The 18,304-nt window shown below is 43.5% G+C and overlaps 1 protein-coding gene across 2 annotated transcripts in view; it reads left to right on the top strand.

Annotated features, from left to right (window-relative positions):
* Positions 1–1,559: 1,559 nt before the first annotated feature.
* The window catches only part of LOC144668240 (alpha-2,8-sialyltransferase 8B-like), a 32,970-nt gene continuing 16,225 nt past the window's right edge, over positions 1,560–18,304 (top strand). The window contains exons 1-4 of one of the 2 annotated variants that reach the window (XM_078530019.1): positions 1,560–1,764; positions 1,854–1,963; positions 7,685–7,747; positions 13,670–13,804. In XM_078530019.1, coding sequence (XP_078386145.1) covers positions 7,707–7,747; positions 13,670–13,804 — 176 coding nt within the window. In that variant the 5' untranslated portion in view covers positions 1,560–1,764; positions 1,854–1,963; positions 7,685–7,706. The remainder of the gene's footprint in view (positions 1,765–1,853; positions 1,964–7,684; positions 7,748–13,669; positions 13,805–18,304) is intronic. The other variant, XM_078530018.1, reaches the window with a different exon arrangement.

Raw genomic sequence — 18,304 nt, 5'->3', positions numbered from 1 at the left:
ATCTGCCGACCTTACCTGGTCTGGCATTCATACGACTCCAGACCCACAGCAATATAGTTGACTCATAACTGCCCACTGAAATGGCCTAGTAAGCCACTCTGTTCAAGGGCAATTAGGAGTGGGCAACAACTATTGGCCTTGCCAGTGATGCCCACATCCCATGAAAGAATTTTTAAAAAACAGAAAATGCTGGAAAAACTCAGCAGGTCTGGCAGCATCTGTGGAGAGAGAAACAGTTATTTTGAGTCCAATATGACGCCTCTTCTTCTGAAGGAGAAGAAGTCATATTCAACTGAAAATGTTAACTCTGTTTCTTTCTGCCACCATCAGATAGCTGGCTGAGTATTGCTCCATCACTGGTCCACACACGTTGTTCTATATTGTGCATAGGATTTTTTTCACACCTAGGTTGGGGCTTCATGAGCAGGCACTCCTTAAATATTCCCTGCCCTAGCAACCACCCCCACTCCCGTCTCCCACCACCGCCCTCCCAACGAGCTGTGTAATCACTTGGAAAAAAAAACAAAAACAATAAATGGAGCCAATAAGAGGAAAAATATCCTTGAAAGTTCCTCTCTGAACACCGTTGGGCAATCGAAACCATCCATGAGAACACAGGGATGAAATTTTAACTGTAAAAAACACTTATTGCTTTCTATATGATGTGACCTCATTTGTACAATTCTATGTGATCTCTGGGCCCAGTCAAGACCAGCCGAATTCCCTCTCTGAAGGAACAGGGAATCAACACCTGCCAAGCCTTGTTGTATTGCGCTTTCCAATCTTGGTGTTAGTTGACTGGGACAATGACCCTTCGCCTTTGACCTAGACCTCTCAATGAACTGACGGGGTTAGAAGGGTAAATGCTGCAGGAGTTAGGGAGAGCTGACGGTGTAGTGGCGTTGCAGCTGGGCTAGTAATCTAGGGACCTGGATTCGAATCTTGCCATGGCAGATGGTGGAATTTGAATTCAATATAAAAAAATCTGGAATGAAATGTTTAATGGGGACCATGAACCCATTGCTGATTGTTGTAAATCTGGTTCACTCATGCCCCTTTAGGGAAGGAAATCTGGCCTACGTGTGACTCCAGACCCAGGTGCCCCCTGAGCAAGGGCAATTAGGGATGGGCAATAAATGTTAAGTCTAGCAAGCGATGCCCACATCCAATGAATTAAAAAAAAATTGCCCTGAATTCTGCACGTTTCACAGAGGATATTGGCATAAGGCACCAGGTTGAAGGGGTTAAGTCGGATTCAGGGAGGGCACATCTGCACTTTAGAAGCCACCGCTCTCTGTCGTACGTGGAAGGGGGCGTTTAACTCAAACTTTATTCCCCCCCCTCCCAGCTTTCACATTCCTTCTGCTCTATGCAAATGAACATGAACATGAGCTGGGATTCCTAAGTCCCTCCAGACTCAAGAAACCTTGGAAACGCAGGGAGGAAGAGAGAAGGGGAGGGGGGGAAATGGGAATTACGCTGTAGGATTGCAGAGTGAAACTGCGTGTGAATGGGAGGCAATCACAGAGAGAGAGAGAGAGAGAGAGACACCAAAACACACAGGGATCAACACCACAAGTTGTTCCGGAGAGGCGAGGGTGACAATTCGCTGCCAGTCCTCTCTGCCCCCTGCAAAGTGAGCCTTTGAAACATCTCAAAGTGACACAGGATGCGCCTGGAATTTAGTTGGATGTTTGGACTCCTCACTGTCCTCGCAATTCTCCTGATCCTAGCAGATATTTCCGAAGTGGAGATGGAATTCGGGTAAATTGTATTCGTGTATTTATCAGCGATGTGCTTTCTTTGTCGATGTGTCAGTTGAGCCTTTTAATGATTTCCTCTCTCTCTGAAAGGGTGCACATTTATTTCACATTTCTTCTGTCCGCTTTTAAACGCTGACTGGTTTGTCTGCTACTTTATTCCGTGATTCCTCACCCAGCCGGGGATGGAGAGGGACTGGCTGGTACTGTCTATTCTTTGTGTTTCTGTAGCTTCTTTTTTCCCCCAATCAGTTGGGAGGTGAATCGATTTTGCGGCAGAGTCAGAATTTGCCCCTATCCCAGCAGAGTTCTGGGTCATTAGCCCATTTGTCTTTAACGAATTTTGTCTTCTCTCTCTCTCTCTGCCCCCTTCATTCTGTCTTTCCTCCATTCTCTTTGTGTGAGATTTCTTCCCCATTCTCCTCCCTTTGTTTCTCATTGCTTCAGCCTTTCATAATTCCCCTGTAAAATTCTCTTTCAATGACTGCCTCTTGTTTTTTCATGTCTGTCTCATTCCCTCTCTGTCTGTTTGACTTTCTGACTCAGTCTTCTGTCCTTTGTGCCTCTTTACCAGTCTCTCTCTCACTCCCCTCTACCTTCTGTTCCTTCAGTTTCTGCCTCTATCTCCCTCTCAGTCTCTGGTTGACTGTCTGTTTCAGTGCCTCTCTCTTCCATTTGTTTATTCTGTTCCCTTCTCCCCCCACCACCCCCCCACCTCTCTCTCTCTCTCTCTCTGGGTGTATTTACATCGGTATCTAACCTTATTTCTTTATTTCTGGCCCTAGTAATTCCCACCCTTTTCCCAGTGTATTCCCTATTGCCATTTACCAACATTATTGGATGTAACATTGGCATCACTTTGATACTATATGTGAAATAAAACTGTTCAATGTCACAGTCTTGTCTAAATTTGCATTGCAACCTGATCTGTGCAACCTCATAATATATTACAAGAGAATATTAGACCAAAGGCTTTGACCATCATAATAAACAAACTTCTGCTGATTTTCCCCTCCTATTTGAAAGCATTTTAATGCTTTTTTATTGCTAGTAGGCAGGTACGAGAGTTTTTGATCTCATTGTAAAGTGGAGTGACCGAGCCGGTGACTCCAGCCTCTGTTTTACTGAGTCGTTAAGTAGGATTTACCTGTGAAAATTACTGTAAGAAGGTTGTGCCTGATACATTCTTGTATTTTTTTTCCCCCGTTGTTTTAATGGTCTGTCTTCACTTCTTTCTAATTGTCACCAGAGCCTTACCCCACCCTCTCCAAATGATTTTCTTCAGCTATATGTCTCTGGCTGCACTCCCCCCTCCCTACCCTGGCTCCGTATTACTAATAGTTCCCTATTTCCTTCACTGATTTTCAGTCATGTTGCTTCCGCTCTTTAAAACTCTCCTGTCTTTCAGGGGAGACATTTAACCGAGGCCCCTGTCTGCCCTCCCGGGTGAACTTAAAATATCCCATGGCACTAGTTCGAAGAAGAGCAAGGGAGTTATCCCCCGAGCCAATTTTTATCCCTCATCCAACATCACTAAAAACAGATTATCTGGTCATTACCACATTGCTGTTAGATACAGATATAAATACACACGGAAAGAGAGAGAGAGAGAGAGAGAGAGAGGGGGGGCTTGCTGTGCACAAATTGGCTGTTGCACTCCCTATGTTGCAACTGTGTCTACACTTAAAAAGTACTTAATTGGTTGTGAAGCACTTTGGAATGTCCCAAGGTCATGAAAGGTGCTATGTCAATGCAAGTCATTATTCCGCGCCCCCCCCCCCACCCCTTTTTTTAAATTAAATTACCCTGCTGTCTCAAAATCCTGTAAAAATCCCATCCCTTTGAATATCAGCTCAGTTCCCTGCCCAACCTTCACATCACCTGCTCTGCACTGTCCACTTCACCTCAGGGAGTACTTGCAGAAATTGCACTGCTTGAGGGGTGTGATACGAATAGAAATGCTTGTTTCTGTTTCACAGGGGTTGCCACTTACCTAAATGTGGAACAGTCTCCCCAGAAATTGCTAAACAGAAACTGGATGCAAAAAATCTGTATTTCTACAATATACCCAGGAAACTGGCAGCCAGTGCCAGTAATACAGCTGGGGCTCATCGGATGAGCCCTGATGCCTTCTCATCTGCCCAGGCCCCTTCCATGCTCATTGTCTTCATCTGTCCAATACCAGGTTACTTTCTGCCGTCACCGACAGATAACCTTTCACAGGTTAACAAGTCTGCTTTTCCATTGATCAACTGGCAGGCTTGATAAATGCACTGTCTGAATATGATACTGAACCAGACAAAGTGGGCAAGCACCACATTCAATGATAGGGTCGATAACCTTTACAGGGTGTAGTGGTATTGTTGCTAGACTAAAAATCCTGAGATTCAGGGTAATGCTCTGGGAACCCAGATTAGAACCCTACCATGGCAGATGGTGGAATTTGAATTCAATAAAAAAATCTGAAATTAAAAGTCTAATGATGACCATGAAGCCATTGTTGTAAAAACTCATCTGGTTCACTAATGTCCTTTAGGGAGGAAATCTGCTGTCCTTACCTGGTCTGGCCTACATATGACTCCAGACCCGCAGCAATGTGGTTGACTCTTAACTGCCCTCTGAACAAGGGCTATTAGGGATGGGTAATAAATGCTGGTGATGCCCACATCCAATGAATAAAAAAACCCTTTGTCAGAAGTTCTGATGAAAGGTCATTGATCCTGTTTCCCTCACCACAGTCATTACCTGACCTGCGGAGTGTTTCCAGAATGTTTTGTTTCCTCTTCCAGATTTTCAGCATCTGCAGTATTTTTCTTTAGCCCCACACTCAATTCCCAGTTGTGCTGATTTGAGCTGGGGCACCAGCTGCAGTTCCGTTTACAGCATCGCCAGCCTTTAATGCAGTAAGAAATTCAGCTGTACAGTAATTATAAAGCAAGGTGGGAAAAACCCCATTACACCCACGCACCCTATGGCTTGTAGGGTTGCCAACCCTCCAGGATTGGTCTGGAGTCTCCAGGAATTGAAGATCAATCTCCAGCACACCGCTCTGACAACCTGGAGAAAAATGAGAGGGACGTTTAAAAAGAGTTGGTGTTTTTTTCCTTTGTTTTCTTTGAACATTTCTCTTTACCAGATAAAATTATTGAAAATGGGGGGAAAAGGCTGTTTGGCTGACAGTCTGGCACCATCCAATTGGGCAATGACTCCTTTCATTTTCCAATTGGCTTAGGCAGGCAGTAGGTCACAAGGCTGAATGTGTTAGCTGACTAATGGCTGGACTATAGGGGCAAGTCATGTGATGAAACCTCCAGGAACACATTTAATCACAACTGACAACTCTATCCACAGCTCCAGAGTGATAGTTCACAGAGAGAGTACTTGCTTCTTCCTCAGTTCCAAACTTGAATTCTTCTGCTCTTTTCCTTCAATTTAACTTGGTTGTCTTCTCCCCCACTTGGGGCCATCATTCTTCTCCACCTCTTCTTTCTCCTGATTCAAGTTGGCCATGATTTCCTTGCTTCTACTTGAATATTATAAAATGGTGGAACAAGTTCGAAGGGCTGAATGGTCTACTCCTGTTCCCATGTTCCAGTTCCATTTGGCACTCGTCCCCGCTATCCCAGTTCAAGCTCCCATTCTTTCCCCCTTCCCCCATTCAGGCTGGCACTTTCCTCTCACTCTGATTCTTTCAGCTCAAGCTGGCAATCTCCTCCTTCTCCCTGCCGCCCCCCTCTGCCTCCTCAGTTCTTGCTGGCACTCCCTCACTGTCCCTCAACAATCAGGTTCCCAATTACCCTTTCAGCCTGCCTTCCAGGCCCTGCCTCCCTCTGCTTCAAGGGATTGAATGTTACTACATGTGCTCAGTGTACAATTGAGACAGTATTCAAAGGTTAGTGGCTTGTTCATGGAATATTTCTGTGTGCAAAATAGTTACAGCATGTATCTATTAAAAAACTCAATGTAACTCAAAAGTAGTTCATTTCACAGCTTTGCCTCAGAGAAAGGAACTGTTGTCGCTAGGAGTTGTTAAAGGTAAAATCAAAAGGATATTATAGAGTTATAAGGTTGTTATGGCATAGAAAGAGGACATTCAGCCCATCAAGTTCATGCTGACTCTGTAGCGCAATCCAATCAACCCATTCCCCCAATCTATTCCCATAGTCCTGCAAATTTATTTCTCTCAAATGCCATTCAATTCCCTTTTGAAATCATTCATCATCTCTGCTTCTACGAGATGCAAGACATTACCACTTGTTGCGTAAAAATGCTCTTCCTCACATCCCCCCTGCATCTTTTGCCCAACACCTTAAACTTGTGTCCCCTACTCCTTGTACCATCAACTAATGGAAACAGCTTTTCTTTGTCTAATTTATCTAAGCCTTAGATTTTGCAAAATAAATTGCACACATTGACCAATGGCTTTCAATGCTCCTGAATGGCACTATTAAAAAGTATTTTCAGCAGAGTAGATGGTAGGCAGCGAGGCATTGAGAGTTGGAGCTGAGACTGGCACTGAGGGGCTGATTTTTACCTGTAAGTGTATCGACCTTACCTTTCAGATTTTATGCATCACCTTCCATCGAGGTTTGTTACTTTCATTCTTTTGTCCCAAACTGGATTGCAGTTGGAGGTTGACTCTTAGAGGTTGAGGAATATTAGTAACAAGGGCAGTAAAGTGTTTGTATGACAGTCCTCCCTGCTATTTAAGCTGAGGCAGTAACCGATTGTTAAAATAACAGATGGAAGAATTTTATACAGATGTGTTAGTATGGTTTTTATTAATGTCACATAGTAATTTTTTTAAGTAGTCAAAATTAACAGAAATTTTTTTCAAAAATTAGCACTGAATTTGCAATAATTCTAGTTACTCTTTGCATTAGTAACCCCTAGGTTGTGTGTTTTGGATGAACTATTAACCTTTATGGGTCCAAGGTAATGTCTATCTCATATGTCCATTAAGTCTTGATTGAACAGGAGAAGGAAAAGAGTGTGGGACGGCATTTTTTAAATTTTATTCATTCTGGAGATGTGAGTGTTGCTAGTAAGGCCAGCATCTATTGCCTAACCCTAGTTGCCCTTGAGAAGGTGCTGATGAGCCAGCTTCTTGAATAGAACTGAGTGACTTGCGAGGTTATTTCAGAGGGCTGTTAAGAGTCAAACTTACGCAGGTCTGGAGTCGCATATAGGCCAGACTTGTAAAGAATGGCACACTTCCTTCTCTAAAGGACATTCATGAACTGGATGGATTTTATGACAATCCATTTGCTTCATGGTCACCATTGCTAATACCAGCTTTTTATTCCAGATTTTATTTAATTAAGTGAATTTCCTAACCACCGTGGTGGGATTTAAACTAATGTCTCCAAGTTATTGGTCCAGGTATTTGGAAGGGAACAGGATTCAGACAAACAGTGATCTTAGTAATGATAAAATGGAGAGACAAGAAAAGCTTGATGAAAGGAGAAAGGTTAGAAATCAGGGGAGATGGTGGTGTAGTGGTAATACTAGTAATCCAGAAACCCTGGGGACATAGATTCAAATCCCATCATAGCAGCTGGTGGAATTTAAATTCAATTAATTAGTAAATCTGGATTAATTAGCAATGGTGACTATGAAACTATCATTGATTGTCATAAAAACCCACCTGGTTCACTAATGCCCTCTTTAGGGAAGGAAATCTGTTGCCCTACAGGTTGACTCTTAACTGCCCTCTGAAATGGCCTAGCAAGCTATTCAGGTCAAGGACAGTTAGGGATGAGCAACCACTGCTGGCCTTGCCATTGATGCCCACATCCCATGAAAGAATAAAGGGAAGAAAAATCAGAGCTGAAGGATCAAACAGAATGTTTTCTTTCACCTCCCAGTCAAATTGTTGAGTGAGACTATGTGAGCTGTGAATATATGTTCTTTTCTCCCCACAGATTTTCAGAAGGAAGGAGGGCTATGAAGTCAGCCAAGGATGCTATACAGAACAAACGTTGTCGGTATGTAAGTAGGGAGCATATCCTCTTTCTGTACTTTTTAGTCAAGACACTGGGATTAGTAACTTTTTAGGGAAGTTTGCAATCCAAAACATCAGGGTAACTGCTTGTATGTACAATGCCACAGAGTGATGGCCCTGGGGTCTATACCTGTGATCTTCTCACATATAACTTTCCAAGTTCAACAACATCACTGGGCAGTTGTGAAGTCTCAATCAGGCATTTCCCCACAAATAAATAAATAACTGAAATATAGGGCCAATAAATCTATTGTCATGGGCCCCTGCTTCTCAATGACATTCCCTGGCTTTTTCATTGATGGATAGCAAGGGACGGAGGAAGAACACAACAATCACAACTTGTTCGACATCACAAAACCAAGAAAGCCATGAACAGAAGCTCCAAACATGCAAATAATAGACCGTCTGCTGAGGATCAAAGGTGAAAGGGTAGGTCGCAATTCCCACAACATATGAATGATCCAGTCAGCAGCTCCAATGGATAAGACAAAGCAAAGGAGCCAAAGTTTACCTAAATGAAAACAGAAAATGCTGGAAATACTCAGCAGTTCTGGCATATCCGTGGAGAGAGAAACAGAGTTAACGTTTCAGGTTGATGTTTTGACAGAAGCTCTCAGGGATTCTAAAGAGCAGGGGAATGTTCCCTCGTGTCCTGGACATTATTTATTCTTTAACCACCACCTGAAAACAGTTTATCCGGGCATTAACGCAGAATTGTTACTGGGATATTGCTGTGCTCAAATTGGCTGCTGTATTTCCTATATTGAAATAGCGACTTCACTTAAAAATACACCAATTTGGGACATTCTGAGATTGTGAAAAGTGATAAATAAACGCAAGTTTTCCTTTTCTCTTATGAATATCCATATCTTGAATTTCTCAGATTCCAAACGGTAGACCATTTAAATGGCAGTTTTTCAGCTGATATCCAACTAGTTTAATTTGCAGGATCATCACCCTATTTACATTGACTTCTGATCTGTCAGTCTGCCTCCAGCTTGCTCACACACAAAACATTCCTTTTTGATTTGAGCACAAGTTTTTGTGTCTCTGCAAAGCCTGTCACTAATATGTGTTGTGAATTCCATGGCTGTTCGTATTTCACATCATTGCACATTAACATCGTCGGCTGTTCCTCGATTCAAGGAAGACGTCTGCTCAGGGTCACAAGTTTCTGTCATGGGTCTTCGTGTGACTGAACAGGCTGATTCTTGACCCCACATGCCTTTCGGCACATGGGGTAGGATGTCCCACAAGGTGGGGGGACCCGGAGTGCAGGATTTGCTTCCTTTTCTTTCCTTCTCTGCTGCCTCACCCATTAAGATGTTGGGACTCAACGCGTGATGCAGCTTGAGATGGACAAGTTGCTGCTGTTCTGAATGATTGGTAGCAAGCTCTGTCCAGTACAGAGTACTTTCCAATCTTCAGGGGCAGAAAAGAAAAATTGCAACCATGCTGCATATGGTTGTTCAGCCATTACTACCATTGCAGCACCAGTTGTGAGGGCGGGAGATGTCATGTGTCATACTCCCATTGTTGGGAACAGAATAATGTGCCAGTTGCAGGAAGGAGGTTACTGCACAACAAGGCAGCCCATCTGGACAGTTCCAAAGCTCAAAATGTCCCATAGGCTACTCACTCCCTCTGCCAAATTATCTATCCAGTTCCCTCTTGAATTTACCAATGTAATCTGCATCCACTTCCTCCTTCACCAGCTTCTGTGTCAAGTAGTTGACTCAGAATTGCTCACGTTTCCTCTCCTGTTGGTAGAAATGGCACAGATTCAAGTTCAAAACAGGGACCCACATGCCCCAAGATTCAGCCAATATCCCGTACAAGTGTTGGAATGAATAATTATTCTGCGCACAAGCTCCCAGCTGCTGGAGCGAGTAAAGCCAGTCCAGCACACACTACTTCAGGAAGAATTGGGTAGCAACACGAGGCAGTCTTGCTGTTGGATTTCATGTCCTCCTGTAATGTACAATGCAATGAAAACCTGAACATCCAGAATGTAAACTCTGGTGCTAAAGATTAAAACGGAGCAATGGGGCCAATACAGTTACCCCCTGATGTGCGTATTCAGTTGTGAGCATCAGAACTATGAGCCTAATGGGTGAATGCACTGCCTGATGTGGGACTGATCTATATTGACCAGTTTTTAAAAATTAAATCATGGTATGTAGGCGTCACTGGCTAGGCCAGCATTTGTAGCCCATCCCTAATTGCCCTTGAGAAGGTGATAGTGATTTGCCTTCCTCAACTGCTGCAGCCCATGTGGTGTAGCCACACCCGCAGTGCTGTTAGGGAGGAAGTTCCAGGATTTTGATCCAGCGACAGTGAAGGAACGATGATATCATTCCAAATCAGGACGGTGTGTGGCTTGGAGGGGAAATTGAAGTTGGTGGTGTTCCCATGCATCTGCTGCCCTTGTCATTCCAGGTGTTAGAGGTCGTGGGTTTGGAAGGTGCTGTTGAAGGAGCTTTGATTAGTTACTGCAGTGCATCTTGTAGATGGTACACACTGCTGCCATTATGCGTCAGTGGTGGAAGGAGTGAATGTTTGTAGATGCGGTGCCAATCAAGTGGACTGCTTTGTTGTGGATGGTGTCAAGCTTCTTGAGTGTTGTTGGAGCTGCACTCATCCAGGCAAGTGGAGAGTATTCTATCAGACTCCTGACTTGTGCCTTGTAGATGGCGGACAGGTTTTGGGGAGTCAGGAGGTGAGTTACTCGCCGCAGGATTCCCAGCCTCTGACCGGCTCTTGTAGCCACAGTATTTATATGGCTGGTAGAGTTCTGTCTCTGGTCATTGGTAACCTCATGGATGTTGAAAGGTCCCAGGTTCACGCCACAGTCTCTCCTCTGAGTTAGCCCATCTCAACCAGAGCAGCAATCGAGATGCCACAATTAGCTGCAGTATCCCTGCATGAGGGGTGAGCAAAAAACCCCCAACAATCAGCCAGGATTGCTTCTCTACATCATTATTCAGCGACCCCAACTAGGGAATACATGCTTTGTGTTAAGGTAGGAACAGGCCCAGTTGCAATGCACCTCTTGGGGAGTACAAACAGGGTAGATGCTGTGAGGATATTTCCCCTTATGTGGAATCCAGAACTAGGTGGCATCTTTTTAATAATAAATGGTCTCCCATTTAAGACAGAGGTGAGGAGCAATTCCTTCTTTCAAAGGCTCATGAACCTTTGGCAACTCTGTACCCCAGAGTGCAATGGGGGCTGAGTCATTGATTATGTTTCAAGGCTGAGATAGACAGATTTTTAACCAAAGGGGAGTCAAAGGGTTGTGGGGAATAGGCAGGAAAGTGGAATTGGGGCCAACATCAAATTAACCGTGATCTTATTGAATGGCGGAGCAGGCCCGAGGGACCTATTCTCGCTCTTATTTCTTATCTTCCTTGTTCTTATAAGTGGCCACTCGAGTGAGGTACGAGAGTCAGCATTTCCCAACAAAAGTCAGAAACCCAAGGAGCATAGGAGAGAAAAAGGAAAGGAGAAAACAAACTGCAGAATGGAACTGGCACCAGAAGCAGCAGTGACCGAGGTGTCATTTTCAAAGTTGTCGTCGGAAAATACAAGGCTCGACAGCTGAGATTGTCCCCAGCTGCTGAGTCCATTTATTCAATGGAGTCGCGCCTCAGGCTTGCTTCAAATAGCAGTCTATTTCTGGTTAAAGAGTCTGGCCCCACTGACAGCAAAGGGCCACAGCAAGTGCCCCTCCTTTGCTTGGTCTGACACTACTGCTGAGGGCTGGGGCTGACCTGCAGCTGTGGTTTCCTGGCGATCTGTTTCAGTGCACCTCAGTAACCCTTGTCCTAATCAGAGCTCGAACCTGCTCACACACTCAGCTTACATCAGGTGATGTTTGAAGTCGGTCAAAATATTGGTTAAGCTTTAAACAGCAACTTTACACACGTGATACCAGGAACATTAAATTCCAGTCAGAATTCCAGAGGCCGGGATGCAAGGGGCATGGTCAGTGTCCTGAATGCAGCTTGGTTGGGATTACTTGCTTGTAGGAAGTGGCTTTTGGCATAGGGGAGGGCCAAAATTTCATAAAGTTTCACATTTCTAACTGCTGCCCAGTGATCCTGATGGGTGGAAATGTTGTGTGTCTGTGCTACACATATGTGTGGACATTAAGTGAGAACAGAATCTAGCTCATCTGTGATGCCACCTGTGGTTGAATATCCTTCTAGCCCTCCCTGATTTGTCACCTGGGTAGGTACTGGAGGGCAACCAACACCTGGGACACCAGATAAAATCAACACTAGGAGCAGAAAAGCGAAGGAGGCAATTTCCACCTGCTTTTTCCTTTGGCTCAAATGAGCAGCAATGGATCAATTTGTTTCATTTTGAAATGACTTTGTTCTAATTTCGTGCCTGAAGCCTAATCTTCCTCAATCAGTGATCTCGGCTAAAAGAGGCAGGAGCCAAACTGAAATAATTAAATCCAGGTCCTAAGATACGTTTAAGCCTCTGGTGCTATTTTGGTCTTCCACTGGATGGAGCATGCAGTATGACTGAACATTGGGCAGTCAAACGGCCCATTATTAACGGAACCGCTCCAAGCTCGCTCTACAAAAGGGAAACATATCTTCCCGCCTCCCGCTGGTCCTTCACTATCCCTTCCTCGCATTTTCTGACCCAACTTGGCTTCACTGAGAATTTGCGTTCTCCTGCAATATCCATCCCTCATAGCTGTACTGTCCATCAGTGCTGGCTGCCCGCTGTGCATACTAACATGATGCCCATATACTTAAATGGATCAGGTTCCATGTCAACATGGGGCATGTGGGCCAAAGGCCTGATTGACGCTATAATCAAAATTCACCCCTCGCCCCCCCACAACCCCGTCGACCCTTTGAATTCTGAACTTACTTCATCACAGTCTCAAGATGTAAAGTTCTGCTGCAAAAATATCACATTATTCCCTGTACAAGCCAAGGGGAATTGCCCATGAGCAGTTCGTGGGGAGCAGAGCAGGTCTCGGAGCTGTGAGAGGCTTCAGGCAGTTCATTGAACAAGAAGTTGTTCCCGACAGTGTTAGTGCACAGCAGAGCACCCTAACAGGGTCTGCCTATCAGAAGCACACAGCACTGTGACAGGTCCGTGCACAATGTGAACCAGCAACACCTTGCTGGGAATCAAACCACAAGCTACAAGCAGCACGAATTGATGCTGATCCACATCCCCAGAAGGAAGGCCTCCTACACCCATCAATCAGCTTGCCTCTTTGCAGGAGTGTTCACAAATATGTCAGTAATGCAATGTTATTTACATTTTGTCTTTATGTAAAGCTCCTCTCCTCCAATCATCTGAGTTCCATTAAAAGAAAAACATATTTTCATTTACATCCATATTACATCAGTGCAACCGAGACTGGAGCAGAGAAACAGGACATTCTGCCCAGCGTTTATGCTGCACACAAGCTTCCTCCTTAAATACATCTTTGCCATTCACCTCAACTAATTAATGTGGTCGCGAGTTCCATATTCTAACCACGCACTGAATAAAGAAATTTGGCCTGATTTACTTCACTTACAATCTTTAGATAACAACTTATTGCATTATTGAAAATTCTCAGCATCTTCCAGGCAATATATTTTATTTTTGAGTGATTGTTGTTATGCAGGGCAGGATGGTCCAATTTACAAACCCGCCCCCCTCCCCCCCACCAATACTGGTAATTCAGTCCACAAAGCTCGGGCACCTCAGTCCCAGTTATATTTATATTTCTTAATTGTTGAATTATCCTGTTTGAAATGTGTGTGTGTGTGTCTGTGTCTGTGTGTGTCTGTGTCTGTGTCTGTGTGTGTCTGTGTCTGTGTCTGTGTGTGTTTGTTCAGTCACAGTGTGCAGCGCTTTGAAGTCAATGCTTGTCATTGTCCAGGGAGGAAATGATCACAAATGCCTCATCTGCTGTGCCTCAGGAGAGGATTGAGAGGAAGGAGAGTGTCCAACCACAGGCAAGACCCCTTGACATACCAGAATGGAAGCTTAATACTACGCTAACTGCAAGGATAAGGTAAAGTTCTGCTATTCACAACAGAGGATCCTTTTGAACTTCCCAAGTTTAAACACTAGATCTCACAAAGCAAATTAAATGGCTGAAGTTTGGGTTCAGGATTTTTTTTCTTGATGCCTCCCCCTCTCTGAAATGCACTGAGGCTTGAGCAAGGGCTCAGTTCCACAGCAATTGGTCACCAAGCCCCACCCCCACCTCTCACAATAATCCGCCAAGTGCTCTACTTCAACTCGTAACAAAGGAAACACGATAGACCTCATATTTCTATTGCCCCTTTCATGATATCAGGACATCCCAAAGCACTTTACAATCGTTGAGGTACCTTTGATGTGCAGCCACTGTTCTAATGCAGAAATTGTGGCAGACGATTTATACAAGGCAAGATTCCACATACGGCAATGAGGCAATGACCAGATCATCTTATGGTGCAATAAAAACAAAACGCTGGAAATACTCAGCAGGTCTGACAGGATCTGTGGAGAGGAGAAACTGAGCTAACGTGTCGAGTCAAACTCCATTAAATCTATTTCTCCCTTTACAGATGCTGAGCATTTCCAGTACTTTCTGTTTTTATTTCAGATTTCCAGCATTCTCAGTATTTTTGCTTTTAATCTGATGGTGCCATCCAGGTTGGCACTCCAGTGCAGCACAGGGGAACTGTTGCAAAGGCAAAAGTGCCCTCTTTTGGCTGAGACGTTAAACCGAGGCCCTGCCTGCCCTTTCTGGTGGATGTAAAGGATCCCACGGCCACTATTTGTTGAAGAGCAGGAGGGAGTTCCTTCCAGCCTTTACTTATCCTTCAACCAACATCACTGAAACAGGTTATCTGGTCATTATCTCATTGTTTTTTATGGGAGCTTGCTGTGTGCACTTGGTAGTTGCGTTGCTACATTACAACAGTTACTACACTTGAGGAATATTTTGTTGGTTGTAAAGTGCTTTGGGAAGTCCTAAGGTCACGAAAGGTGCTATAGAAATGCAAGTATTTCTTTCTAGTGGGCCATCAACTCCACCACCCAAAAAATCAGAAATTACCTTTGTTACGATCTCCATAGGGAGCCATAAACCAAAATGACAAAATTTATTGAATGAACCCCCGCCCCATGAAGAAATTACTAACATGATTCAATTTTTGAACATGAATTAGAACAAACACAAATTATGTGTGAATTAGCAGGCAAATGATATTTCAAATAAAAAAGGTAAATTTCTCTTTGAATAGTTGATGCAGCAAAGATACGTCTTAAGCAACCGCAAGTATTCTCATCACTCCCCAGACAAATGTGACACTACGTAGCTACACAGTTCTACAATATGCTGTTCTTTATTCACATAGGGTAGGTAGGAGTCCTATCTGACAACAGCTTTCACCTTTGAGTTTCATGTGTACAATTACGATCAGCAAGGCATGCTTCTACGAACCCTCTCTCCCTCAGGTCACATCAGTCCTGAGGGTGTAGCTTTCCAGAGTTCCTTTTCAACTGACCAACCAGTAAAACTCTGGTTCGTGGCCATTTCTGGGAAAACACCCAGCTCGCTAGCATCCCCAAGCTATTCACACAGCTTTCCAGATTTTAGACCTTTTTAGGCAGCTCGCACAGTGCCTCCAAGAGCTCCTGTTTCCTTTTCTGCCAATTAGAAAAGCTGACTTCCCCCTGAGCGTGTTTTGCTTCTTCTCCTCACAAGAATTCTCTATGTTCCTCTTTCTGTCTCTGTCTGAATTCTTTTTGCATCTGCATCTTTGCATGGATTGCTTTCACCCTCCAGCTTGTCTGCTTGTAGCACTCCTTTGGGTCTGCAGCTCTCCTTTGTGTCTGCCAGCCCCAGGGCTTCATTATTAACTTCATTCTTGTTGGTACTGATTTCAGATCAAGGGATATGGTCTCACTGACCAGTATTTCTTATTATCCAAAAAAATTACAATTGTTGCAAACTATTAAAAGCCTTTCAAATATTCTTAATTACAGATTCCACAGACCTTTTAAAGAAATTACAAATTTTCCTTACTGTACTGCTTCCTGGCCAAAGTTCATCATACTGTTGCACTTCCTGCACTAGGTCAATTTTCCTGATTCTTGAAACACAAATTTAAAATTCTTATCCTTGTTCAAATCTGTCTACGGCCTCTCCCCTTCCTAACTCTGTATCCTCCTTTGGCCCTACAACCCTTCCAAGAATCTTGCGCTCCTCCAACTTTGGCCTCTTGTGCACCCTTGATTTCCCCTCCTTTGGCGGCCATGCCTTCAGTTGTTTTGGCCCTCAGTTCTGGAATTCCCTCCCTCAACCTCTCTGTCTTGCTCTCCTAGTATATGGTGCTCCTTGTGGAAGTTATCTTTTTAACCAAGACCTGCTCAAATGTCCTTATGTGGCTCAGTGTCAAATTTTATTTGACTATACTCCTGTGAGGTGCCTTGGGATATGTTAGTGCATTAAAGATGCTATATAAATACTAGTTGTTGTTGCCATTTGGGCATATGTCTGTAGGTGTGTTTCTGTGTAGGCTTGTTATAGTGCTTATAGTCATCTCCCACTGTCAAAAGGCCTTACATTCCTTTTCACCTATTGAATTGAGTTATGAGTCATGCTGTGTGAAAATAGAGCATGAACAGAACATATAGTGACTCCAGGTTCAAATATTTAATTCATTTCAGATTTCTGTTCATTAGGCCTGAGCCGTGTTTACCCTTAATGGAGGGGCACTGACACTGTGATCTCAATTAATGGTCTAAGGAATTAGGACAGGCAGAGTGCCAGTACTCACAGATTGCTGGCAAGAACCTGGCTGCAGCATTACAACACTAATTGTTGCTCCTAACACACTATGCAAAGGATGCACCAGTCAAGAATCATTGGCACAGCTGAACCCAGATCCCAACTGGCTCATTCTCATGGGGGAACACTTAAATTGGCAAGGCTGGTGAGAGGAAAACCTTGAGCAAATGGGGGATGGGTACAGTGTAGCAAAGTTCCACAGAAATCTGAAATAATAGGCTTCAGGAGGAGTGCATCTTATGCCAGATAGCCAGAGGTTAAAGAGGAAGAAAGAATAAGATAAATTGAAAGGATGGGGGTGGTGGGATGTACAATGTGACAGGGCTGCAGTGTGTATATGCAAATGTGCAATGTATCAGAAATAAATTTGGAGAATTGGAGCCATTAATTGGAATGGAGTGACATGAGGTTGTAATGCTGACTGAACCTTAACTTCAGCAAGGCTGAACAGAAAGATGGTGCCCGAAGAGAATGCAATTGATGTTTTCTAAAATTGGCAGGACTTGGAGCGTTATGTCCCAATAATCTATCCTGGGACCACTTTCATTTTCTCTTTATATAAATAATTTAGATGTAGGAACAAAAAGGGATGCTAATGAAGATTGCTATTCTTACCAAGTTGGAGGCATGGCAAATACAGATTGCAGGACGATGTAAACAGGTAAGCAGGATGCAGGGTGGCGGATGCAGATTATTGCAGCAAAATATTAAGAAGTAATTTATGGAAACAGAATAATGAAGGAAGGATACCCTAAATACCAAAATTCTTAATGAATGGAGGAACAGAGATGTTTAGGGATGCAGATAATAAGATCTATAAAGGGGGCAGTGCAGGAATGAGAGGCTATAAATAGAACAAATGGGATTATTAGTTTTATACACCCAGGCATTGATTATAGAAGCAAGGAGATTATGTTGAACTTGGGCAATAGATATTGGTGATGTTTGGAGTATTGTGTATAGTATTGAACATCCCATTATAGGGAGGATATTAGAGCCATGGAAGGAAGACAGTGAGAATTCACTAGGATAATACAAGGAATGTGGGATTAGAGTTGTGAATGAAGCCATTTTAGGCCTTTACACAAGCGGAAGGATAAGGGTGAGGAAGGTTTTCAAAATTCTGAAAAGGTTTGAGAAAGTTAATGGTGAAAGATTATTGTTCCTTAATGCTAGTACTAATGTTATTTCCACTGGTTGGATACTCAATAACAAGGGAATCAGATTCAGGATTAGCACTGAAAGAATGAAAGGGAAAGTTGGAAGAATTATTTTTTCCATTAAATATTGTCAGAACATAGAATACTGCTTCACTGAAGCAGAGACAATAACCCAATTCATAAGGGAACTGGATAAATATTTGAAAAGGAAGAATATAAAAGCCTATATAGAAAGAGGATGCAAATAGGATTAGAATGGTTCTTCAATTGAAAAAAATAGCACTCTGGGAAAATAGTCTCCTTAGATTCTTAGAATTGTGCAGCACTGGAGGATGGTGTTTAGCTCATCATGTTTGTGCTGGCTCTTTGGAACAGCCAACAATTAGTCCCACTCCCCTGCACTTTCACTGGAGTCCTGCAAATTTTTCCTTTTCGGTGTATCTATCCAATTCTCTTTTGAAATTTAGCACTGAATCTGCTTCTAACACTCTTTCAGGCAATACATTCCGGGTCATCATAACTCACTGTGTAACAATATATTCCTCTCATTCCCTTTGGTTCTCATGCC

The sequence above is a fragment of the Cetorhinus maximus genome, chromosome 26 (assembly GCF_964194155.1).
Source record: "Cetorhinus maximus chromosome 26, sCetMax3.hap1.1, whole genome shotgun sequence".
NCBI lineage: Eukaryota > Metazoa > Chordata > Chondrichthyes > Lamniformes > Cetorhinidae > Cetorhinus > Cetorhinus maximus.
This window is presented reverse-complemented; position numbering and strand designations above follow the sequence as displayed.